Below are 26,918 nucleotides of genomic sequence, written 5' to 3' on the forward strand. Positions count from 1 at the left end.
AAGCTGCCTTTTCTGCAGGAGAGCCAGCCCGAGAGCGAAGTTGAGCTGCCTCTTTCCTCTGCCCAAATCTCTGGTGGGAGAAAGAGCTGGGGGTGTCCACTTTGCTCTTGGGCTGCCTTTCCCGCAGGAGAGCCACTTCAAGAGCGAAACCGAGCTGCCTCTTTCTTCCGCCCGAATCTCCGGCGGGGGAAAGAGGGGGGGCGTGTCTCTTTGCTCTTGGGCTGCCTTTCCTGCAGGAGTCAGCCCGAGAGCGAAGCCGGCAAGGGAAGGTGGTGGCCGGCAGCAGGGAGCACAGGGAGGAGCCGAGCGGCAGCAGCACAGTGAGGTGGGTGCAGAGAGACGGGCAGGGAGGCGGGTGGGGAGGTGGCAGGTGCTGGGAGAGGGAATGCTTCATGGCGCCCTAGGTCAAGTGGCGCCCCAGGCGGCCACCTACTTGGCCGACTTCCATGTGCCGGGCCTGGGTTGAGGATAGCAACAGTTTCCACTCTTGCTGGCACTCCTCCCCAGGTTGTTCCCTAGTCCCCAACCTAAGAGAAATTTGAAAGAAATTTTGCCATCTAAGCCTTTAGAAAGTTTGTATTAGCACTGTTTTTGTGCGTGATTTTATGATCTTAATGTTTTTACAAAATGGTGTACATTGCCCAGATCCCTGCAGTAGGAGGGATTGGGTGATCCATAAATCTAACATAATAAATAAATGAATAAAACTCTTGGGTAATCCTCCCAAGACTGAGAACTGGTCTTACTAAGGGGACTAGCTTCAGCTGAGGGTCCTCCTCTCCCCCCTCCACCAAAAGGATAAACAAAGTCAACAAGATGTTAGCTACAAAAAATATTAAACCCACCATTGTGTCAAAACTGTTAAGAATCACAATCTTCACAGTAATAAATGGTTAATATAATTATAAATGATGAATAGGAATCTTGCTTGATTTCTATGGAGTGGTGATAAAGTCCAGCTTTCTTTTATGGGATCTCCACTGCTTGTACATTTATTATTTACAGTTTACAAACTTCTCTCTCTCTCTCTCTCTCTCTCTCTCTCTAGCTTCTCAAGATTGTATTTCCTTAAGAAAACCTCCAAGACGCAGTCAAAAACATTTCCCTCACATTGCACTACATATCCCAGCAGCCTCTTCCAGCAATTCCATTGGCCAAAAGCTACTGCCATCCTGCCAGGGGTTTGAAGTGCTGCTTCCCATAAGAGTTTATGCATATAGTCAGAAGACAAATAATGAAAAAAGCTACCTGACTGCCCACTCCATGGTTGCTGCATAGCAGTAATCTGATTAATCAACCATGGAGTGTGCACTGAAGCATGTTATGGTGGAATGTCTGATCAAAACTCTCTGTTACTAAAAAAACCCCCAAACACACCTGTATACATTAGTGGTGGGGCCAGATCATGCTAAATCTGTTGTCTGGTTGCAGCTTTACTTTGTCTTGCTATTGTAGCAGCATCTCCAGGTTAAAAAATTCGAATTTAGACATATTAGTTAAACCTCCAAGCAAAAACAAAAAGCTATCACCCTTTCAACAGAAAGATCACTTTGGGGCAATTGGAATTTTTCTTTTGAACATATAAACCGTGTGTAGTAGTTAAGTGTTCTGCTCAGACTAGGGAGAGATGGTTTCAACACTCTATGCATCCATGAAGGCTTGGATCAGTCATTTGCCCTAGCTATCTATTGCTAATGGCTGTCACCACTTATCTTCTATATGGTAAGAAAATAAGAAGGGATCAGACCAGTGTGGTCCATCTAGTCCAGAATCCTTTCTCACACAGTGGGCAAGCAGGGAGAAGAGGAGAGGAAGCAGCAAATGTGTGCAGTTTACATTCCTCATTTCACACACACATAAGCATACATTCACCTTGAGGATCACTTCTTGTTAGCCCAGATTTACACTAGCTATCTCCACATATGAAGCTGCCTTATATTGAATCAGACCATCCATCCATCAAGGTCAGTATTGTCTACTCAGACTGGCAGTGGATCTTTTATGTTCTCAGGGAGATGCCTTTCACATCACCAACTGCCTGATCCTTTTTAACTGGAGATGCTGGGGACTGAACTTGAGATTCCCTCCATGCCAAACTGAGCTCTGCCACTGAGCCACAGTCCTTCTCCATACTTTTCTGATTGTTACTCAGCTGGGAAATGTGTGAGAGCATCAAGACATGCCCAAGATCCTCCTGCACCTTTAACTCAGGTTTTCACCAGCACAATCACAAGTTACTAGCCAATATTATAATCTATTGCACCTCCCCCCCCCCCCAAAAAGCATTTCCTTAAATATGCAAAGTAATTCAAAAGCAGATTTAAAATTTTGCCTCTGCAAAGAAAGGGGAGAAACCAGCAAAGTGGTAAAAACAATCTTAGCTGGTTGATCATATTTTTCAGGGAGCTTCCACAGCTCAGTTTAAAGAGAAAAAAGGAAGCTGGATGGGAAACTGTAAGGAACAGGGCTTTTTTGAGCAGGAACGCATAGGAATGCAGTCCCGGCTAGCTTAAGTGTCATGGGGTGAGGCCTAATATGCAAATGAGTTCCTTCTGGGCTTTTTCTGCAAAAAAGCCCATGCAAAACAATGGTGATGTCAGAGGGTGTTCCTTATATGCAAATAAGTTCATGCTGGGATTTTCTACAAAAAAAGCCCTGGTAAGGAATAAAATAACATAAAATAAAAATGAAAATTGCATACTAGGACTATATTGCATACTGTAAGGAATATATTGCATACTAGGAATAAGGCCTGATGTGAAGAACAGTTCAGTTTAAAGAGCTTCCACAGCTCAGTTTAAAAAGAAGAAAGGAAGCTGGTTGGGAAACTGTAAGGAATATATTGCGTACTAGGAATAAGGCCTGTTGTGAAGAAAAATAGAAAAAGGCTCTGGGAGAGTGCCCCCCCCACTCTTGCTGTCTTCCCACCCATCCAAGTGAAGGCATTCACTCCCCCCCACACACACTTCAAGGGGGGCTGATCTCTGCCATCTGGTGAGCAGTTGTAATTCTGAGTTACCTCCAGACCTCACCTGGAGATTGGCAATAATGGTTCCCCAGGAGGAAATGGCTGATTTGCAGTGTGGAATCTGACATTGTATCTGTCTCCTTAAACCCACCTCTCCAAGCTCCACTCCATAAATCTCCAGGAATTTCCCAACCTGGAGTTAGCAAATGCTAAGTCACACTGGCTGTCATAGGGGGGCTGCTGCTGAACAGGCACAAGCAGCCAAGTCTAGTTAAGTCATGCCAGGCTGGTGGCATCAAGTCATTCAGAGGGTGTTGCCTGACCTAGGGTAGCCAACCTTCAGGTGGAGTCTGAAGACCTCCTGGGATCACAACTGAACTCCAGACAACAGATCTCTCTCCCCCTGGAGAAAATAACTGCTTTGGGAGGTGGATTGTTTGCCATTCTATTCAACTGAGGTCTCTCCCTTTACTGACAGAAGTTGGTTGCCTTGTAACAGCCTTTGGTCAGCAGCATCCCTAGTGGCCCAGTCCTCATCTGTCCTGGGGTGAGGCTGAAGGGTGGGAGGGAGTGACAGGAAAGAGATGGCCACCATGGCCTCTGAGGAGATGCTTCAAGAGGCTGCAGTAGAGCGGCAGCCTTATTTGAGGCTGGGTGATGGAGAGGACACAGAGATGTGTCTGTCTCTGAGGTAAGACTGTTTTGGTGGTTTGTTCAGTGTTCCTGGTCCCACAGTAGGTGTGTGTGTGGGGGGGGGGGGTAGGAGAGTCAGTCAATGGGAACCCAGAGGCAGTGACTGATGCATGATGAGTCAGTGACTGATGCATGATGAGTCAGTGGTTTATGGAGCACAGGCATCAAACAAAGGGAGAGCTCCACTTGGCCAATACCACTACAGTTTTATTATTATAAAGGATTATTGGCTTCCAGCAACTTTAAAGTTATTCATTTGTTTGCAGGAGTATATCCCCAATGAAAAACTTCCTAAGAAAACTGATCATTGGCTCTTTAAACAGCCATTTTATGTCAAATAGGGATAGTACAGCAGCAACGAGAAAGTACATCCCACCACCTTTGACAGCAAGAAAATAAGTCTACTCAACAAAATTCATTTTGGACAAGTATAGATTAGATTAGATTAGATAATTTTATTTGTATCCCGCCCTCCCCGCCGAAGCAGGCTCAGGGCGGCTAACAGCATTATATAAAAACAAAGTTATATCCAGCATTCAAAATTCTGACAAGTTTAAAATCAATCAATCAATTAAATTAAATTAATAAAAGTGCTATTGCTATTCATTCTTTTGTGGTGGCGGTTATCCTTAGCAGCTTCTTTCTTCAGCGAAGGCCAGTCGGAAGAGGAAGGTCTTGCAGGCCCTGTGGAATTGTTCAAGGTCCCGCAGGGCCCGCATTTTCTCTGGGAGTTGGTTCCATAGGCTCGGGGCTACAGAGGAGAAGGCCCGGTTGCGGGTGCATTGCAGCTTCACCTCTCTTGGTCCGGGGGTGGTCAGCAAGTTTTTTCCAGTTGACCTCAGTGCTCTCTGGGGTTCATATGGGGAGAGACGGTCCCTAAGGTAGACAGGTCCTCGACCATATAGGGCTTTAAAGGTAATGACCAGCACTTTGTAACGAACCCGGTATATAACTGGCAGCCAGTGCAGTTCGCGCAGCCCAGGCTGTATGTGCTCCCATTTAGGGAGCCCCAGCAACAGTCTGGCCGCTGTGTTCTGCACCAGCTGCAGCTTCCGGGTTCGGTACAGAGGCAGCCCCATGTAGAGGGCATTACAGTAATCCAGCCTCGAGGTGACCGTTGCGTGAAGTACCGTTGCCAGATCTTGGCGCTCTAGGAAGGGAGCCAACTGCCTTGCCCGCCTTAGATGGAAAAAGGCTGACTTGGCAGTGGCTGCAATCTGAGCCTCCATAGATAATGAAGGCTCCAGTAAGACTCCCAGACTCCTAACCCGGTGCGCCGCTTTCAACGGCGCCCCGTCGAAGACCGGAAGAGGTATTTCCCCTTCCCGGGCGCCCCGACCCAGGCAAAGGACTTCTGTCTTCGCTGGATTCAATTTCAGCTGGATTCAATTTCAGCTGGATTCAATTTTAGATCCTGATAAATACTGCATCTACCCATCTGGATTTTCCCTCAACAAGTTATTCTGCCACATGTATGGTCTGTGGAAGTTATTTTGCAGGAAAACACCTTAATAACTCTATGTATTATGTGGGTCTATAGAGATTCTATTCAGTAAAAGGAGGAGTTCTCCACCTTTTCTAGTCTGCAGGCATCTTTCAATTCTAACACAGGATGGTGTGCACAACCACAAAATGGCTGCTGCAAGAAGTGGAACCAATCACAAAATGTCAGGAAGTGAGGTTATTCATACCTTTAATAGTAATTCTTCAGCATTTCAGGCAGATGCTTAAAAGGATGCCATTTAAAATGAATGCCTTGTTTAAAAATATTTCGTGTATATGCACAGCTTATCAGAAGTCCTGCTGGGCAAAAGGCCCACCCACTTTTAAAAGCAGTTGGTAGGTGCAAGGAAAAGTGTTGGAAGGTGTCATATTGCCAGTATTGGGAGGGGCCAGCGGTAGTTTCAGGGGGAATTCTTGTTCCTGTAGAAGCTTCAAGCTGACCTTGCTGCACTCAAGCGAGAGCAAAGGGGTATGGATGATTTCTCCTGATCCCTCCTTGTCACTGTAGCCCCTGCACCATGATATTTGTCCTGTCCTCAAAGGATTTTAGGGGTTTGCATGGAACTGCTATTTACAAGGAACCTGGGGAAATATTCAGTTATGTGAATTATCTTCACTTGTATAAATCTGGATCTAACCCATAGTGTATAACTGAAATACTATGTTCAGTTCTAAGCCTTTATACTCCAGGATACTCTGGCTACATAACCTGTCCACATGTACACTAATGCACATAAGGCTGACTTATACTGAATCAGAGCCTCGGTCCATTAAAGTCAGTATTGTCTACTCAGACTGGTTGGTAGCATTCCAGGGTCTCAGGCGGAGGTCTTTTCATCTGGAGATACCAGGAATGGAACATGAGACCTTCTGCATACAAAGCAGAGGTGCTTCCATTGAGCCACAGCCCTTCCCTGAGGGCGGTCCCTCTCATAAACATGGTGCATCCACATGACCTAGTGTAGACTTGTGTGTGGTGGATCATGATGGAAACATTATGCATGGTAATTTACACTTGATAATGAAGTGTAAATAGCCGTCACTCATCAAGAAAAATGTAATTCCATTCATCACAAAACTGAACTACAGACTCCAAGGATACTTTTCAAATAATGGGATAGTATTTGAAAAGTACATAGGAAGATCAGTCTTCAGCCCAAATATTCCACAGCAGCTCCATGGATCCAATGCAACTGACATATAGTACCTGAAACAAAGAAGAGCTGCACTGGGTGGGATTCTGTGATATCTGTAACTTTAAATAGCATTTATAGAAGTCACATTGAAACCGAGACAATTCTTCACTCAAAGACAAACCCATATCCAAATGACACTTACTGCGGGACACATCACCCTGTAACCTGAACTATGTGCTTCATACTGAAAAAGAAACTTCTTACTGCTAAGCCATAGGTAGGGAAGTGTGACTGAAGACAATGTTCAGGTTGCAGCAGGCTTCAACCTTTCTATAGTGCATGCTGATCTTCTTTATAGGAGATGTATCACTAGGCCCATTAAGAGGCTGATGGAGGTCAAATGAAATCCTCAGGGGCTTTAGAGTGAACTGTGCAATCTAAACATAGGCCATTCAGTAGTACTGGGTTGGAGAGATTTACAGGCAGAGAATTGTGGGAAGCACAACTGCTTAGTAATTTAAGCCTTTCCAATGAGAGAGGTGGTGTTGCATTAATAAGGAGACTCTTACTAGGAATAGACAGACACCAAGCCCTGGTGTATTATCAGTATGCTAATATCACTGCTGAGGTCTCCAGCACAGGCCTCTTTTTTGCAGCCACAGAGAGTACCAAAGTCGTGTGTTTATCTTTTCTAATTAGGCAGCAGTGCAGAGTTAGCTATTAAGGCTTAAGAATAACAGGAAAGAAGATAGTTAATTGTACGTTCATCTCTGCAGTGCACACTGGCAACATCAAATAAACTACCATGCTTGTTGCCATGATCTACCCTGGAGAATACACTTATGCGATGCATGACTTGAAATTCAATGCATTGTTTGCAATTAGTTTATACAAGCTGCAACACATGGAAGAATAACAGAAGCGTTGGAGGGAAAGGTTTAGAGAGAAAAGGACACTGCTTCACTGCTTTGCGTCTTTTTTGAATAGAAGAACAGTTAAAAATAAAACACATGAATAACATAAGAAGGCATTCTCTGCCCCTTCAAATATTAGAAAGTTTGTCAAATCTTAGAGTTCAGCAAAATTCTCATGGGAGGGGTTGACCAATGGAGTCCCTGAAGCAAGTATCTGGGAGGAGGGGAGAAAGAAAGAGCACAATAAAAATGAGAGGTTCTGGAGATCCACTCTTGTGAGCTCCTGCCTGAAATGAGGCCTGGATGTAGATAGAGCATATACTGATGAATATACATGGAGAATATACTGATGAAGAACAATAACAATAATCTATACTCTGCTGCAATAGTGATGTTTAGAATTGTTGAGCTACAATACTACTAATCAAACATACATACAAATAAGAAGTATGAGTTTTGCTACATCAGACAACCATGGTATATTGTCTTGGTCAGAAATATAGTTCACCAAAGGAAACCATAAGGCCTCAAAGTTAGAGGTAAAATTGCTAGTTTCAGACTCATGGATGATGGAAGTAATTTTATCCATTACACAATAGTCACATAATTGTTTCAACCAATCAAAAGTAGAAGGAATACGGTCTGAATTCCAAAACCAAGCTAGTTCTGTTTTGGCAGCTGAACAAAATATTGCTATTAAGTCTTTTCTAATCAAAGGAAGTTTAAGCTCACCCCGGTAATTCAATAAAGCCAATTCTCCTGTGAGAGGTGCAATACATGATGCAATGTAATATATATATTGCTGAATCTTTTGCCAAAACTCTTCAACTCTTGGGCATGCCCACCAACAATGAAAATAATTACTTCGCATGCATTTCTTCCAACAATAAGGTGGTAATGAGAGGTAGATATGACTCAGTTCTCGTGGAGCAAGATAACTGTGGAACATACATTTAAAAGATTCTACATGAATTGCTATGGTATGTGTTTTGAAATATTAGAGTCCCAAATAGCCAGCCATTGGTCTTCAATAAGGTCTTTATTAAGGTCCTTATTCTATAAGGTAGTATAACAAGATGGAGAGTTATTTTTTGTTGTCAGTAGTATTTTATATAGCTTTGAAATAAATCCTTTAGACTTCGAAATAAATCCTTTAGCTAGATATATTCAGAATCAGTAAATGTTCAAAGTCTGTTAAGCACCTTTGCAAACCCCTTTGGATCTCTGGAGTCTCAATTAAATGCTGCAACCATAAGAATTAGTATCAGTGCAATGCAACCCCTAGTTTAGAATAAAATTCCTGTTTAGTAAATAGTTTTCCATGTTGTGTTATACCTCTTAGTCTAATAAGACCTTTATTTCTTAAAATTTTGTATGTGTTTTGGGGGAAAGCTGGTAAAAAACAATCCTGTCCTACAAAGCATGCAACCGGAAAGGTCAGAGGAGCAAGGTTTTTTAAAAGTTTGTCCCAGATCAATAAAGTGTTTAATAAAAATGGGTTGTGTCTTTTATTCTTTTTTGTTCAGTATTAACTTTGTGCCAAATAATTTCGTGAACAGGGGAGGCAAAGGTAGATTCAATCAATTTCCAATCTGGAATATTGTCAGTTTGTATCATCCAAATTAAACTAGTTAATTGAGCTGCTTGGTTGTATAGCTCCAGATTTGGATATGCCAGGATTATACAAAGTATCTACCTTAAGTCTTGCTTTCTTTGAGCTCCAAATAAATTTATTCATTGTGTATTGCCAGGTCTTAAGTTTATCAGAGGGTATTGGAACTGGTAAGTTTGTGAATGGAACCAGCTACCGGAAGAGGTGAGGGCCCTGCGGGACCTTGGGCAGTTCTGCAGGGCCTGTAAAACAGTCCTCTTCCGGTTGGCATATAACTGACCGGTACCTGAAAAACCCCAAAGGAAGGTTGTAGGATAGCACATTGATAGATCGTTTTCTTGTTTTAACTGCTGTAAACTATTTAATGTATTTTAATATTCATTAATCTTATTAGAATTTTATGTTGTGAGCCGCCCTGAGCCGCCTCGGTGGGGAGGGCAGGATATAAATCGAATAAAATGAAATGAAATGAATAGAAACATAAATTTGGGTAAAATAAGCGACTTTTTCCATCCAAGATAATTGCAAGGATTGCCATTGAGCAAAATTCTTTTTAATTTTGGTATAAAGTGCATCAAAGTTAGTTTTAAATATATTGTCAAAGCATATAGGAATATTTATACTGAGATAAATCAAATTCTGATTGATCCAATTAAAAGTACAAATATGTTTAATTTGTTCTATTTGCTTGACGCTTAAATGGATTGGAAAGAGATCTGATTCACTATGATTCTGCACTTATGAACACACATGAAGCTGTTTTTTACTGTGTGAAACCAGTGGTCCATTGGGTCAGTATTGGTCTAGTATAATTGGCAGCAGCTCTCTAACACCTCAGGGAGAGAAAGGTCTTTCCCAAAGTGTGCTATCTGAGGTCCTTTGCATGAACATGCCATAGACTGACTCTGGGACATTCCCATTTAAACTAGGGGTCCCCATGATACTATACCATTCCACTGAAACAGGGTACCTCCCTTCCAACCAGTTGTATTGTTTGTCAGCACCACTACTAGTGGATCATAGTGGATCACCTTTTAACAGTTATGGTAGATCACGCCTGATTCCACCTCTACTCCAGCTATTATTCTCATTGGGTTTTGGCAGTCAATAACTTTGGCCAATTCACTCATTTTTCCCAAATGAAAAAGCATAATTGTTTCTGATGTGGCACTTCCCTCACTTTAGAACTCTTCCATATGGCTTCAAAGTCGGCATGCTTAGCACTTGAACATTTTATTTCAGTGCTGTAAAATTAAGATATGACAATTATTGTCCTTTGTGAATTGTGAAGCATATTTTCATATTTGAAGAGTGGTATGTTTTATTTAAAAGTAATCCCCTGTGCAAGCACCAGTCATTTCCGACTCTGGGGTGACACTGCTTTCACAACGTTTTCATGGCAGACTTTTTACGGGGTGGTTTTGCCATTGCCTTCCCCAGTCATCTACACTTTCCCGCCAACAAGCTGAGTACTCATTTTACAGACCTCAGAAGGATGGAAGGCTGAGTCAACCTCGAGTCAGCTACCTGAACCCAGCTTCCACCGGGATTGAACTCAGGTCATGAGCAGAGCTTAGGACTGCAGTACTGCAGCTTTACCACTCAGCTTTACCACTCTGCAGTTGGAGCCCTCTGCTCACGACCTGAGTTCAGTCCCAGCAGAAGATGGTTCAGGTAGCTGGCTCCAGGTTGACCAGCCTTCCATCCTTCCGAGGTAAAATGCTTGCACAGGGGACTACCTTTACCTTTTTTTATCTTTTATTTCAGTACTTAACGAGGTCTGTGTAGCCCTGGCTATGATCACATCTGCACCGCAGTTTCCCCAAACAAGATAGTGCTGGTAATATTCAAATAGGTGTGTACATGTATAAGTATACATGTACACACCTGCCGCCTGCTCACATATACCTAACCTGTCAGCTTAATTTCTTGGGGTAAATTCCCATGTAACAGCATTAGTAAATGTTTCAAATCTCTCTGCTGTTCCAAATCAATAGGAAATGGATGAAAATAACAACTTGGAGAAAATCAAGTGTTCTGACAGAGTAACATATTTGTAAAGAATCTATCCTGTTGGGATAGATTTGACTTCTATCTTAGCTATTGCCTTCAAGAAATCTTACTTGAGTTTCAAGCCTCTGCTTACTTGGCAATGCCAAATACTAGCACAGCTCTCAGAATGCCGTGCTATCTGAAAATCCGTCTGCTGTAATGCAGCACTAGAGAAATTTATCATGGTGCAGCTGCATGAGATCCATTTGCAACCTGAAATAATTTGAATTCTTCTTAAGGTGCAACTCAAAACCAAGAAGCAAAACTAGACATAAAGGATTCATGCTCTAATCAGACAAACAGTAAATTCCACTTATTCAAACTTAGGGAAATGGATGAAAATGAATGCAAAGTGATTGGTTAAGATCCAATTAGAGTTTTGTGATCAGTTGGTTCACTAACTGAACAACTTGGAAACAATATAGCAGTAGGAGGTTTATATTCAGAAACAACTTTTGAAGATGATTTTTAAGTCCCTTTAGTGCATATTTTATGCGCATAAAACAAAGTTTGAAAACTGAATTTCTATCTAATATTTTTTACAATAATTTATTCATAGCTATTCTTCAATGGAGAGGGGTCCATAAAGGAAATGCAAACTATTTCAAGAAAAGTAAGATATCCTTTTTTCTTAGTACATTTCAATTCCCATTCTACTAATTGACCTCAGCCAAATATGTTTCCCAGTTTCAAACACATCAGATACATTTTAATGTTGCTTTCCCTGAATGGTTGCAATTCATTCCACTGTAAAGTTGGAGACAGGAAGCAATAACCACCTGAATAAGATTATATCTCTCTAGCAAATTGCCTACCTTCACTCCCTTGCAAATTTCCAGAGGTGAACTATTTCTTAGACCTGAGATGCAATTCATGCCCAACAGATATTGGAGATAATGAGCACATTAGCTTGGAAGTGTTCAGATTTACATCTATGCCACTTTAAATCTGTATTATCTCTTTCAGGATTCAGCATGAGTATGAGATAATCTGATTAATTTTAATTCCAGTTTCCCATTTTCAAATTGATCAAAGAACATTTCCACAACTACACAGTGAGAGTACTCACTGCAAGTCACTTCAGATTCATCTGACCCATCGGGACACTCTTCTTCACCATCACACTTCCATCGAGATGGAATGCAGTGGCCATTACTGCAGGTAAAATCGGTTTCAGCACAGGTTTTCTTGGCTGAAAGGAGAAAGAGAGGAAAATTAAAAGACAATTTGACCTTGGGGTTTCACACTCTGAATTTAATCTGCAAAAGCAGTGCTATCCAGAACAAGTTAATTTCACCCTCAATTCCAGTTTCTTAAAGTTCTACATACACCTCACCAGTTGGGACTGAACTGAGTTACTCCTCCCTCGTGGAAGTAATTCAGAACCAACCGTCCTGTAAGGAGAAGTGACCACCATTTCTACTCACTATATCACCAAGACTAGACCCCTCCTGTGCACAGCTATTTAAGGATTAGAAATAACTTTTCAGAAGAAAAGAATGAGAGGACCTTTTTAACAATAAAATCATTGCATTTTTAAAAATAGGGAAGAAAACTGAATGAAACAAAAATAGTGTTAGATTTGGGAAGAAGAATCAGCACAAGCATAGTACAGGAAGAGATATGAACAAAACTGTCATGAGGTGCTATGTCCATAGGATAGGGTGGAATATAAGTACATAATCATATGCATACACATAAACCTATTTGATACTGATTTAACAGTCATGTCTCCTGTCACGACTCAGAGGGGTCTTACCAAATTGCTGTCCCCACTGTGGGTTAAGGGTCTCGCTTGAGAAGGCCCAGAGTACCCTCCCTAGGCTTCCCAACCCTCCCGCCCTGGCAGGGGACCCCAGGATTTCCACCCTCTTCCCCCGCTCCCCAAAAAAACGGAAGCGGGGGGAGGGGGGAAACGGCGCCGGGGAGCATGGTGAGCCGCCCAATCCTAGAGCGGGCGAGACCGCCGCGCCGCTGCCGCCCCCTCCCCGCCCACCGCAGCTGCTCCTCCGAGATGGGCCCAAGCTGAGCCCATCTTGGAAGAGCAGCCAAGAGCAGCGCAGCCAAAACCAGAGAAGGGGAGGGCGAGGCAGGCCAGGAGCATGGCGAGGCGCGAATCTGGGCCCGTCTAGGACCTGGACTTGCGGCTCGCCACGCTCCCGGCCTGCCTCCATCCCCCCTCCGCTTCCACCCCAGAGGCGGAGCGGGGGAGGCCGCCGCCTCTTCTCTGCTCGCCGTGGCTGCTCCTCTGAGATGGGCTCAGGCTGATCCCATCTCGGAGGAGCAGCCACGGCAAGCAGAGAAGAGGCCGCCGCGCCGCTGCCACCTCTTCTCCACTCGCCATGGCTGCTCCTCCAAGATGGGCTCAGCCTGAGCCCATCTCGGAGGAGCAGCCACGGTGAGCGGAGAAGAGGCGGCAGCTGCGGGGCGGCTCGCCACGCTCCTCAGCGCCGTTTCCCCCCTCCCCCCTAGCTCCACCCCAGTGTCTCCTGGCTCCACCCCCAAAGTCCCCAGATATTTCTGGGGTTGGACTTGGCAATCCTAACCCTCCCAAGTCCTTCAGGCCTCCCTTAGCTAGGTCAAATAATGGGCGTGAGGACCAGGCAGAGTAAACAACAACAAAAGATTTATTCCAGTGCAATATAAATTTACAAGGTGCATTCACCAGTAAAAGGGTGAAGGGAAAATAAACAAATGCCCTAACACGTCTATCTTACAGTCCCTGCTCTTACCAGCACTTACCCCCTTGGGTAAGGGTCTCTCCTCTAATTTCTGCTAAGCCTTCCAGGGAAAGAACACCCACTTCCTGGGCTTGGCCTTTATATTCTCTTTCTGCTCCCCACCCCTCTCTGGGCCTGTTTCCCTCCAAAAACCCTCGCTACCCAATCAGAGGGACAGAGGGGATATGTAGGCTTTTCCCAGTAACTCCTAAGCAGATTTCCCTGGGACCTGCAGGCCTCACTAGGCCCAGGATCATGACATCTTCAAAAAACCTTGGGCATATAATTTTATAAAGTGCTATGCAGATTTCATAATAAGAAATCCCCTTAGCTCCTTCAAAGAACTACAGTTTCCAGATGTTAGCACAGTTTATATTTGCAATGCAAACATACCCTAAGAAACAAGAACCTAGATAAGCATGATTGTAGTGATGGCTAAGAACAGAGGCTAAATCTTTCTGCTGTGAGTTTACTCAGTGGGCGAACAACAGACATGCCACATTAATGCAGCTCTGGAGACAGGATGAATCTTGCCCATGGTCACCCACTGGAAATATAAACAGTGACGCTAAAAACAGATAGTGATGCAAATATTACATGTACCACAAAGAAATACTGATACAACAAACCTGTTCACTTGGTAAAATATGGACATTGTTATGCCAAAATCAACTGACAAGCTGTAAAGGGAAGCTGTGTCAATGGATATGTACATGCAGGAGGAAAAAGTCTGTGACGGAGTATTAATTTTCTGATTCATAAAGCATGTGGCTTCCTTGCTGTGACATTCCAGAAAGAAACACTGTAAAGCTTCAACACTCCACTCCCAATTGCTAGACATAGAGGAGGACATAATATGTTCTAGTGTGCATATAAGAATTTTCTCTGGTGTGAATTATCTTAAGCTTCCAAATTGCCAAGTTCTTAAAGCATAAAGAGCTACAAATTCTTTTTTGTGGCAAAGGGAATGCATCTGAGAAATACCTGACCACAGAATTACCAGAGGTATGATAGAGCTAGTTAGGCTTGTAATTGTGTTTGACCTGAGAAGACAGCAGTAACTAAATCTTACTAGGTTGGGAATGGCTTCCAATGTTTAAGGGGGAAGCCCACATCTGTTTTGAATTAAGTGACATTATTTAGCAAGCTTTCATCCAAATTTGTCAGTTAGAATCTTATCATTTGAATTTTGTCTAGCGCTAAAGTCTCTCTCTCCCCCACCCCTTTAGAATCAGGTGTGCTGGAGTATCTAATAAAAGGTCTTCAATAAAAAAATCAGATTCATTACAGCACCTTGCTATATCTGATCATTTTTGCTGGGGAGGGATATATACATTTAGTATTAGAAGAGACCCCATTCTGAAGTGTAGGAGGACAGCCATTGCCCATGGGTTTGAATTTTTTAGATGGACACATTCAATTTAAGTGATGTAGAGATTAGGATTCCTAAACCCCCATTAAGGGGTTTAGAGGTGGGTTTGATGCAGTGTGCTGGAAGTGATATAGAGGGGTGAAGCTCAGGAAGTGACATCACTTGACCTTTGACTTGGAAGTGATGTCACTTCCTTGCTCCTGGCTCCACCCCCAAAGTCCACAGGTATTTCCTGAGTCAGACTTGGCAACCCTACCTTTTACACTTTTCAAATTATTAGTCTTCAGCTAAACCTTTCTACTGCTGCATTCCCCCGAGACCACTGGCTGATCTGTTCTGAAGTTACAGTGGGGGTTTTCAGACAGGGATATCATAGGTCCTCTAGCTGCCACTGACTTTCCTGTTCCAAAGTTGCAAAGGGGATAGGCAGCTGAATGTTCAGAGTGACTTGGGACTACTTAGAATCCGAATTCCAAAGATCACAAGCAGCTTTTGTTATATAAACTCTTCATCACTGTTTATGAATCCATGCTATGGGCTTACAAAAGGCATCTTGGTGCACATTCAGAGTCTTTTGAGGGAAACAGATGACACTGCTCATATTTGTGATTTTCTGGTTTTGAAATCAGATTGTAATCTGAGCAATCTGCTTTTTAGGTGTCCAATTTACAACATTTTAAGCGGCAACCAACCAAGCTTTATGAAGTCTATTGAAAAATATCTGCAAGCATCTATATTGCTGTGCTATAACTGTCTGCTGAGTTAGCAGCACAGTGATAGGAGATATGTCCCGCACAAGAGTGTACAATACATAAAAGCAGGTGCTTCTTTTCTCTGAATTGTGGTGAAACAGAAGCCTCTTCAAACTGCAACTTCGTATCATGGAAGGCAGATTTAACTCAGAGTTAATGCAAAGTGGTTATAGTATTTAAGCTTTAGGCCAGGGGTGTCGAACTCATTTGTTATAAGGGCTGGATCTGACATAAATGAGACCTTCTTCTCAAAAGGAGTTGCTCTCAATTATGTCTACAGCAGCTAAATATTCTATTGCTATTAAATGGAAGACACCTGATTCACCTTTGATTAAAACGTGGCTATTTAAGCTCTGGTAGACAAAATAACAGACAATAAACTTGTTTCTGACACCTCTCTAGCCCATTCTTTTTTTCTCCGCAAGTGGGAACCTTTCCTTTCATGGAATATGGGCACTCCAGTTCAATGTGTAATGTAATGTAATGTAATGTAAAATTTTATTTGTATCCCGCCCTCCCCCGCCGAAGCAGGCTCAGGGTGGCTAACAACATTTAAGGTGACCAACACAATAATAAAACAATAAATTCATATTAAATTCACATTAAAACCAATCAATGATTAAAACATTCCTAGATCTGATACTGGCGGTAAACATTATTAATCTGGCGGTAAACATTAATTTAGTCATTGGTGAACGCCTGTTTAAAGAGGACGGTCTTGCAGGCCCTGCGGAACTGGTCTAAGTTCGGTCTAAGGCCGGTCAAATGTGGTTTGATATCACCTACGGATTATCTTTCTCTACTAGCATTACACTGATCTCCTCTGCCATTTCATTCCTATTCCCCTCTTTCCTTAACCCCCTTCCCCCCTTTCTTTCTTTCTTTTCTTATTTTTTTTTAAAGTTGTGTTTGTTTGTTTCTTTGTATTTTTATGAGTGCACCCAGCACTATTTATATGGTTACCAGAATTGATAATATTCATTTTCCCCCCAAGATTTTGGAAATGTTCTTTGTACTTTTTTCTTAAATTTACCAATATCTGGTATATGAAGAAAGTTATGTATATTTTGGTATTTACTCTGGTTTCAAGCAAGATGGTGGCGGTCGAGGAGCTCCGTGCTAATGCTCCTTGAATAACAGCTTTCTGCTGCCTTCTACTATACATTAAAACTTCTCGTTGCTGCCTACGCTGAGTGATTGCTGTCGGGAAAGGTGAGTATCGTTTTGAGAACTCTCTCGCCTTTCTTTCCCTCAGAAAGCAAGTGGTTACCAGCTATGCCTGGTTGGGATGGAGTGGGGATGGCGCGTTCAGCTCAGGCGTGGTCTGCAAGCAGCGCTGTGAGCCGGCTTGTGCTGGGTGTGCCGGCTGGCCATGGGTGAGTGTCGGGTGCTGCGACAGCCGTGGCCGAGGGCCAGAGTGTGGCGGAGCCAAATAAAATCTGAGAGCGCTGTGTGGAGAGAAAGTACTGGAGCTGGGAAGCCGGAGGACGCTAGCGGGAGGTTGGAGGTGGCGACAGCACTGCCGGCCGAGCTGCTGGGAGCGGCGACGGTCAAGCTGTGAGGAGAGACGACAGGGCGAGGTACCAAGGTAGCTGAGGCTGCCGACGGGACGACGGCCCCTATCTCTCCCCCCCCCCCCCCGTTGTTGTGACTGGTGGGGTTGGGAGGCGCCGGGGAGCCGGAACTGGCCGAAAAGCCAGCGGTGAGCGGTCTGGGGAGGCCGGAAGATCTTGTACCCTTGGATATGATCACGCTCCTGGAACAAAAAACTCTGCACTTTACGGCTACTGCCCTAAGTATAAGAACTTCTGCACTTTACAGACATTGGCACACCCCACGAATAGGAACAAGAACGCTCGCACCTTATAGCCACCGACACTTTAAAAAAACAGCAGCATTTTACTCAGTTGTTTACATCCCCCCTTTTAATCCCTTCAACTCCAGCTGATTTTAATTGCCAATCTTATTAGTTTGGACTGTAGATTGATAATTGATGGTTATTTAAATAAGATTATTGGTTTACTAATTCACTAAATTGAACAATTATATTTGTGGCAAATTAATTGGGGAAGATAAATTGATGGGGAGGGTTTTAAAATTAAGGAGCCTATGGAGTCAATTAATTAAATTATATTTTAGCTAATGATTAATGGATAGAGTTAGGGAGGTTTTAATTAAATAACTATTGGGTAGCATTGGCAGGTTAGTTTTAAGTGATAAATTGGCTGGAGAGAGGGAGGGCTGAGGAGGGAGTAGGTTCAGCTGTCTCACCGGTCTGAAGTTCTGGTGACACTGGCAGGAGATGACTGGCCTGGGGATTCCAGTACTCCTGGGGAGGGGAAGGTATGATGGTGGGAACAGGCGGGATTATAAGGGAAGGAGGCCGAGACATGACAAGGCTCGGCCCCCTTCCAGCCTGTGTCTCATCCCGACGGTGACAGGTAGTGGAGCCAGGTTAAAGTACTCGCCTCCGTCACTGCTGTTATGCAACGCCAGGTCCATAAATAATAAAACCTCTACCCTTTGGGAGTTCCTGCTTGAGCAGGATATGGACCTGGCGTGCGTGACCGAGACCTGGGTGTGTGATGGGGAGACCGTAGCTCTCTCCCAGATGACCCCCCAGGATACTCGGTCTTTCACCAGTCACGGACTAGTGGGCGGGGGGAGGGGTGGCTTTATTCATACGAGAGGCTTACTCCTTCCGGCCCCTCCCGGCCCCGGAGATCAAGGGTATTGAATGTGCCGGCCTGGCGTGGGACGTTGGGGAGGGGTTGGCGATCTGGCTGGTGTACCGACCGCCTAACGCACCAGCTGGTGCCTTACCATCCCTGCTGGAGGCTGCAGCAGGCTGGGCTTTGGAGCATCCAAGGCTTTTGATCCTGGGTGACTTCAATGTCCATGCCGATGACGCGACCTCCAGTCAGGCGATGGACCTGGTGTCATCCATGGTGACACTAGGATTCTCCCAAATTGTTACAACGCCCACTCACCAGGCGGGGCACATGTTAGACTTGATCTTCGCAGCGGGAGTTTCAGTGGATGATATTACTGCTGAAGCAGTGCCATGGTTGGACCACTGTGCCCTCAAGGCTCGTGTGGATGTCCCACCCCAAGCCTGTTTAGGCGGTGAGCGTATTTTAGCTCGCCTGCGGAGTCATATGGATCCGGAACGGTTCCTGACGGCTCTACTGGCCCCCTGGTGATTCCCTAGATGACCTGGTAGAGTCTTGGAATGATAGACTCTCCAGGGCCATCGATGAGATTGCACCTAGGCATCCTCTGCACCCCCGCCCAAAGCCGGTATAACCTTGGTATAACCAGGAGCTGCGGCAATTAAAGCGTGGACTCAGACGACTAGAGAAGCAATGGCGGCGTACTCGAGACGAAGCAACTAGAACATCTTATAGAGAAATTATGAAGTCCTATGAGATGGCAGTCAAGGCCACAAAGAAAACATACTCTGCAGCTAAGATTGCGTCTGCAACTTCGCGCCCGGCACAATTGTTCAATACAATTCAGACTCTTATAACTCTGCCACATGGCAGACCAAATTTTAATGAATTGGAGATTGGCTGTGAGGCTTTTGCGAATTTTTTTGCAGATAAAGTCGTGTCGCTCCGCCGCGACTTCCCCGCCATATTGGAGACAGTATGTGAACCTGAGGCTCTGTGCCTGTCTTCGGAGTGTGTCCTGGATGGCTTCAATGCTCTCAGCCTGGAGGAAGTTGACAGAATCCTCTTGTCTGCGTGCCCTACAACTTGTAATGCGGACCCCTGCCCCTCCTGGCTTATTAAACCTTGCCAGAGGGAGCTTAGATATCCTTTACGGGATATCATAAATAGATCCCTGATGGAAGGGCATTTTCCAGCACCTCTTAAAGAGGCGGTGGTCCGCCCTCTACTGAAAAAAACATTAGATCCAGCCGAATTGGCACACTATCGGCCGGTCTCGAATTTACCCTTTTTGGGTAAACTTATTGAGAGGGCAGTGGCGTTGCAGTTGCAGAGTTTTCTGGAGGATGCTTCCGTTCTCGATCCCCATCAGTCTGGCTTTCGCCCGGGTCATGGGACGGAGACAGTGCTGGTCGCTCTGATGGATGATCTCCAGCGGCATCTGGATCGAGGCGGCTCGGCAGTGCTGATGTTGTTAGACCTATCAGCTGCGTTCGATACGGTTGACCATCCGCTGCTGACTTGCCATCTCGCCGACGCGGGGATTCAGGGGCTGGCCCTACAATGGCTCTCCTCTTTCCTTGATGGTCGGGGACAAAGGGTGGCGATCGGGGGTGAACTGTCCAGGAGGCACACACTTGATTGCGGGGTGCCTCAGGGGGCAGTTCTTTCCCCGATGTTGTTTAACATCTACATGCGCCCCCTTGCCCAGATTGCCCGGAGGTATGGGTTGGGTTGTCACCAGTATGCTGATGACACCCAGCTCTATCTACTCATGGATGGCCGGCCTGACTGTATCCCAGAAAACCTGGACCTGGCATTACAAGCCATGGCTAGATGGCTCAGGCTGAGTAGGTTGAAGCTAAATCCAGTGAAGACAGAGGTCCTTTGCTTGGGTCGCCGTGGTCCGGGAAGGAAAATTCGCCTCCCGGCTTTTGACGGTGTGCCACTGACAGTGGCGCACAGGGTCAAGAGCTTGGGGGTACTATTGCAGCCTACCTTAACTATGGAGGCCCAAATAGCAGCCACTGCTAAGTCCGCATTCTTTCATCTTAGGCGGGCAAGGCAGTTGGCTCCTTTCCTGGAGCAGGACGATCTGGCAACAGTGATCCATGCAACGGTCACCTCAAGGTTGGATTACTGTAATGCCCTCTACATGGGGCTACAAGTATATGGACAGTCAGGTTTCACATTTTGTTTTGCCTACTTTAGCTTTAGGCAATCAGCTTACTATTGCAACTTTCTGGCCAGGTGCTCCTGTGCCTCCACTTCTCATTTGCTGCGCAAACACAACCCTGGTCTTAGAATGATGGAGCCGTTTCTGCTCTAATCTTCTACAATGCCTAGACTGGTATCTTTGGCAGAAGCGGCTGCTGTCACATCATGGTGTATCAACATTCCTGAGTGATGGAGATACGCAGCTCCTTCAGCTACACAAACTTACTGGCAGCAGATGGTGTCACTAATTGTTTTGGTCCCCCAACACTGTTCTTTGGGAAGCACAATTAATTTATTATCAGGAATCACAAAAGGGGAGAAGAAATACATTGTTGACAATGAACCACACGGTGGCATTAAGGTGTTAAAATGCTACATGTGCATCCTTTCAGTCAGACTGCTTGAAACATCCTTTCCCCCACAATGTCATATGCACCAACCTAACATCTGCGAAATAAGTTAAAGGGACCAACATTGCCAATAATCAAATCTACCCAGAGGTCTGTGTCAGATTAACAGGGGGCAAAAGAAATCTGTATGGCCTTTCATGTCAACTGAAAACATCTAAATATCTTTAAAGGACACTGCTGAGAGACATAAACCCAAAGGCAGTAATTATTACTGCTGCAATAGAGCTCAGGGATCCTGTGCACCCAATGTGCAAATCCCTCTTTTAATTAAAACGTATTTAAACAAACACTGCTGAATATGATTAACCCTGAAGGATATGCAGGCAATTCATTTGCCACTAATCATTAAATCCAATGCTTCTTTAGAGAAACTGCAGGCCCTTGGCAAAACAGTACTCACAGGCCATTCCGTCATTTATTAAGTTGTACTTTATCATTTCTCTGACACTCTTTTACATGTGAAGTATTTTCCAGCAGTTGTCTCATTCACAATAACAGGTGGGATCATCAAGACCTACCCCTCCATTTTATACATGGAAGTGAGGCTGAGACTAGCTGGCCTCTTTGCCTCAAGCTATTGCCAGCTCTACCAGACTTCCACCCAGCCTACCACAGATCATAATCTTTTAAGCAGAAATTCTCCAAGCCTTTACCTCTTCAACAAGAGAAGGGAAGAGAACTCTGCAGAGAACTGCTGGGATCCTAGGAGTCCACTGCTTCATTATGTGAAGAGATACCATGTGTTCTAGTCAATAAGGGAGAAAATGGAGGGGTCAGGTACATTAGACCCCCCAAAAAACAGTATCCCTGATATTCCCAGATTCCAAATACTGGTATGGTATTTGGGTTCCCCACCCCGCACCCACCCCAGGTTTCTGAATTTTTCTGGTCCATTATTACTTAAGGATAACATTTCTGGGTGGCTGAGGGGGGATATTTTTAAAGGAAACTTGGGAATACTGCATGTGAAAACCAAAGTAAAAATAACACATAACTATAACCTATTCAATGGACTAGGAAGCAGCAGTGCTCACTCAGTATCCACATCCCCCATTCCTAATGTATAATCAACAACAACAAAAGACAGCAAGGAATTTATTTTAAATCTTGCTTGCCTTGCTCTACTTTTTCTCAGCTCTCTACAGCTGGAGAGACAGATCTGTCAAGCTAAAATGCAGAAAAGAAATCCAGGTGGGCTGACATGGCAACTTGCAACCTAGGGGGATAATTAACAACACAGGTTTATTACACAAAGAGAAAACTTAAATTTAGAGGGCAGTTTCTGTTTCTTTTTCTTATAAGGAAAAGCTGACAAAAATGGAAAATAAACATAAAAATAAGCAACAACTCTTAAATGCCAAACATTATTGGACTGAGGGGACATGGACATTTTTTCCCCTGCAAAAAACTGATACCTTACTAATTCTGAAAATTTTTCTCTGTGGGTGGCAGGCCCATAGCTATGGATGGCCCTGGGGGGGAGCAGGCTGCTCTATTAACCCCCTCTTCCCTATGTAGGGCCCCTCCATTGGAGGGCCTTTAGGACTCGCGGAAAAAGGTGGGAACGACAAGTGGAGCATGCCACCTTCGCCCTCCTCCTCCTCTCCTCTGCCCCGTTTCAAGCTCCCACTCGGAGAAAATTTTCCACCCCGAGCAAGTGAGGCTAGCCCGGTGACCCGAGCACCGCAGCCAAGGTAAGGTGCCCACTGTCTGCATCAAGGAAGTGCCCCCCAAGGGTAATGTGGGCGCACACTCCTGTCAAGGTAAGTACTCTCCTCTCTGTCAGATCAGGCTGTCCCTCTGCCTGAAGCAGCGGCAGGGCCTTTCACTCACGGTGCATCTTCCTTTGCCTGCCACTTCAGCAGCCCCTTGTTCACTTGCTCTCCCTGGGCCTGGCAGGAGCGGCAGCTGGGTTCTGACTTTGCGCTGGGTGTAGCACCAGGCAGAGTGCAGCATCAAAGATTTCAGGTTTTCATGGCTCGTAACATCATTAGGGTTTGTAGAATCTTTCGGGCTCAAGTGCCGTGTTCTACTGGAGAAAGTTTTTCTTCCAGATGTTTCGTTCTCGGCTGCGGAGAACATCCTCAGTGGCAGCATCTTTGGCCTCAGTGGAGCACACAATACAAGCGTCAGGGCCCTCCCCCACTGGAGTGTGGGAGCGCAGCCCTGGCTGTTGCCGCCAGTGGGCTGGGAGGCAGAGGAGGTAGTGAGAGTCCATGGCAACAAGAAGGAGCAGCAGGGGAGCCAGCTGGAGGTGGGTAGCCACAGTGGCTCCTATTAACATCCAAGTGTTTCTTGCAGTGCCCCGTTCTCCCCTCCCTCTTTGGTGGCATTTTGGGCCCCTCCACCTGAACATTGATCACTTGGATCCCTCCATCCAAGATTTTCTGGCTATAGCACTGGTGGGCGGTATGTGCGTGCACATGCATGCAGCACCAAAAAGAGAGAGAAAGGAGAATATGTGCATGAATTAACACAAATAATTAAAATATTTCAATCCTGTTCCTTGATTTGTTCATTTACCAGGTGGCTAACAAAATGTTGTGAGCCAACCAGCTACCTCCTCCTTTGAGGATGAGGAAACAGAAGAATCAAGCCCTGCACAGGTGGAATTCCTGCATGAACCACTGGATTTAGAGACTGAGCCAGTAAAAGATAAGTCAAGCAAAGAGTATTGCTGACTGGAAATGAAAAAAAATGGAACAAAGGTCAGAGTGCCAGTCACCACTTGTATCTCCCAATCATAGGATATGTCAGTAATAGGATATGTCAGCTGATCATAGGATATGTCAGTAATCTTTGACAGCTCAGGAGAGATGAAGGAGAGCCTGGCTAATTGCTCAATGGCAGACAGCATTAGTTTCTGAAGCAGAGTTGTTACAGGAGCAGGAGCCCTAAGGCAATCGGAAGTGACACCTGTGTTTTGGGGATGAGTCAGCTAATTAGGCTGATAAAAGAAAGATGTTGACCTAGGCTCAGTGTGGAAGGAACTCCATTTGCCACCCCTCTGTGAGCTGATAACTTGGCAAACACATTTCTGTCTTGCCTCAAATCCTATTCTGTTTGCTTTTCAATTTGGAACCCAGACTCTGTCTTCTGCATTGAATTCCAAGTTTTGACCCTGAACTCTCGACTTCCCTGTTTCTTGTAGATGGAACCTTCAGCCTTCTGATCCTGTGCCAGTTTGCTGACACTAGCTCTTATTTTATGCCTTGTATTGTTGTGTTTCCCTCTCATGGACTGCTGCCTTGGCATGGTGAGAGGGCTTGCGTGGTTCAGTGAGGCTGGGGGCTATGCCATGCAGGGCCACCAAGATGGACAGGCCACAGCTAAGAACCCAGACAAAATGTGATCCACTGGAGAAGGAAATGGCAACCCACTCCAGGATCCTTGCCAGAAAACCCCATGGACAGTAACAAAAGGCTAAAAGATATGGCGCTGGAAGATGAGCCCCTCAGGTTAGAAGGTGTCCAACAGCGTTACTGATGTAACAAACATGCATTTGAGCAGACTTCGGAGGATGGTGGAAGACAGGAGGGCCTGATGTGACTTTGTCCATGGGGTCACAAAGAGTCAGACTTCACTGCAACTGAACAACAACAACATTGTTGTGTTTGCATTTGTGTCTCTCAGGACCCCCAGGTAGAGTAAAAGGCTTTGCCCTGAATGTGACATTTGTTTGCTTGATTATAACTATAGCTGTGTGTGCATTCTAGAGGCTTGTGTTCAGTAAACACCAGGTTTGCCCTTGAATACAACATAAAAATAGTCCTGGATGGAAGGGGTAAGTGATTTAACTCCAATTGCTGTTCCTATCTCCTAGAATCAGCATTTCAGGTGCTCTTTTGGGTTGCAGTGGGAGGTAAGGAAATGGTTGTGCTCCTTGGACAGAAATCCCTTCCATCCATGGCAATTGTTGTTGGGTCTCAGCCAACATTAACACAAAGGAAAATGCAAAACAATATCAGATGAAGCTGTCTCAAAGCTGTGCACAAACTCCCAGGTCAGTCATATTTACAACATTTAACATTAAAACAGTGTTTGAAGGCTTAAACCAGGGGTGACCAAACTGCGGCCTGGGAGTCACATGTGGCTCTTTCACACATATTGTGTGGCTCTCAAAACCTCCACCACCATGTTGGCCAGCTTGGAGAAGGCATTTCTCTTTTTAAATCTCTTCTCCAAGCCAAGCCAGCTGGTGCCTTGGAGAATTCATTTAAAGTTAAAGCTGCTTTCTTTCCACCTCTCCCAATCTATTTGGGTTCCTTCTCTCTCTCCCTCCAACATCTGCCATTCATGTCTTGCGGTTCTCAAACATTTGGCATTTATTTCGTGTGGCTCTTATGTTAAGCAAGTTTGGCCACTCCTGGCTTAAACTATTTTGGTCCTAAGAATAATTCTGTAGGCCAGTACCAACATCCCAATACTGCAGATGGGAAACCACAATGTTGAGATTCAGTGGCTTTTCTAGTCAACTGATTAACTGAAGTGGCATTTAAACTCCAGATCTCTGTTCTTAAACCACAGTATTACATTTGTTGTCAACACCAGTGAAGTTTTTTTGCTACTCTCATCTCACTATCAAAAACAGTTTTAATGTTTTCAAGTAGGTTTATTTTAAAACAATCCACAAGCATTCTCTGAGTTATAGGAGATTATTGTTACATCCAATTGACAGACAGGAAAAAAGGAGTCCAAGATAGAAGAATTTGCCCAAGGCCACTGAACTCACTGACAAATTGAAAACTGTTAAAATTTTATCTAATCATACCGCCCGCCCGCCCCCCCCCCCCCAAACCAAGCATTTTAGGCATTTACATGCTATGGATGGTATAAAGTGGTTTCATCACATTGATTTAGCTTTATTGCTAAAGGAAGGGGAAAGCCTTTGGGGGACAGGAACTTCCCTCAACAATTGTTCTGCAACTCAACCATGCTCATTCCATGCCATTTAACAAAACACAGTTAAGTTTCAGTCTAGCACTACATAACATAATAAAGACATTTTATCAGAATATATTCACTCCCTGTAACCATTTAGTTTCCTAAGCTTTATAGAACCAATATAGCTTGGAAAGAATAACTAATTCTTTCTGAATGTATATCTAATTCTTATCATGGCCAAACTTTTGGACACGTAAATCTGGAGAGTGAACCCATGAACAGATAAGGCAGACCTTTCTATAAGTCTGAGAAAAGTCTCAGGTTTGCAGAAAATCTGAACTCTAATAAAAATACTGAGAGGTTACCCCCTCAATTAGGGTTGACAAGTCCAATTCAAGAAATATCGGGGGACTTTGGGGGTGGAGCCAGGAGACATTGGGGCGGAGCCAGGAGCAAGGGTGTTACAAGCATAACTGAACTCCAAGGGAGTTCTGGCCATCACATTTAAAGGAACAGCACACCTTTTTAAATGCCTTCCTTCCATAGGAAATAATGAAGGATAGGGGCACCTTTTGGGGGGTTCATAGAATTGGACCCCCTGGTCCAATCATTTTAAAACTTGGGGGTATTTGGGGGAGAGGCACTAGATGCTATACTGAAAATCTGGTGCCTCTACCTCAAAAAACAGCCCCCCCCCAGAGCCCCCGATACCCATGGATCAATTCCCCATTATTCCCTATGGGAATCATTCTCCATAGAGAATAATTGCCCAGTAGACATTTCCCTCCCCCCGCCGCTTTCTGATGACCCTAAATTGGAGGGGGGGAGGGCTCCAAACCTGGGGATTGGTAACTCTCTCTCTCGCTAACACACATACACACATACTGCGTCTGGTTCCTCGACAACGACTTCTGAAAAGAACAGGGGCCACACTGCTTCTCTCCCCCCCCCTCTCTCTCTCTCACAAAACAAATGGAGGGACTGTGTTACTGACCTTTCCTATGAAGTACTCC

The 26,918-nt window shown here is 44.7% G+C and overlaps 1 protein-coding gene across 3 annotated transcripts in view; it reads right to left on the bottom strand.

The window, feature by feature from the left end:
• LRP8 (LDL receptor related protein 8) overlaps positions 1-26,918 on the bottom strand; it is a 381,576-nt gene that overhangs the window by 157,308 nt on the left and 197,350 nt on the right. For all 3 annotated transcript variants that reach the window (XM_060231840.1, XM_060231841.1, XM_060231839.1), the window contains exon 3: positions 11,948-12,070. In XM_060231840.1, the coding sequence (XP_060087823.1) occupies positions 11,948-12,070 (123 nt within the window). The remainder of the gene's footprint in view (positions 1-11,947; positions 12,071-26,918) is intronic.

Source organism: Heteronotia binoei, chromosome 2, assembly GCF_032191835.1.
Source record: "Heteronotia binoei isolate CCM8104 ecotype False Entrance Well chromosome 2, APGP_CSIRO_Hbin_v1, whole genome shotgun sequence".
NCBI classification, from domain to species: Eukaryota; Metazoa; Chordata; class Lepidosauria; order Squamata; family Gekkonidae; genus Heteronotia; species Heteronotia binoei.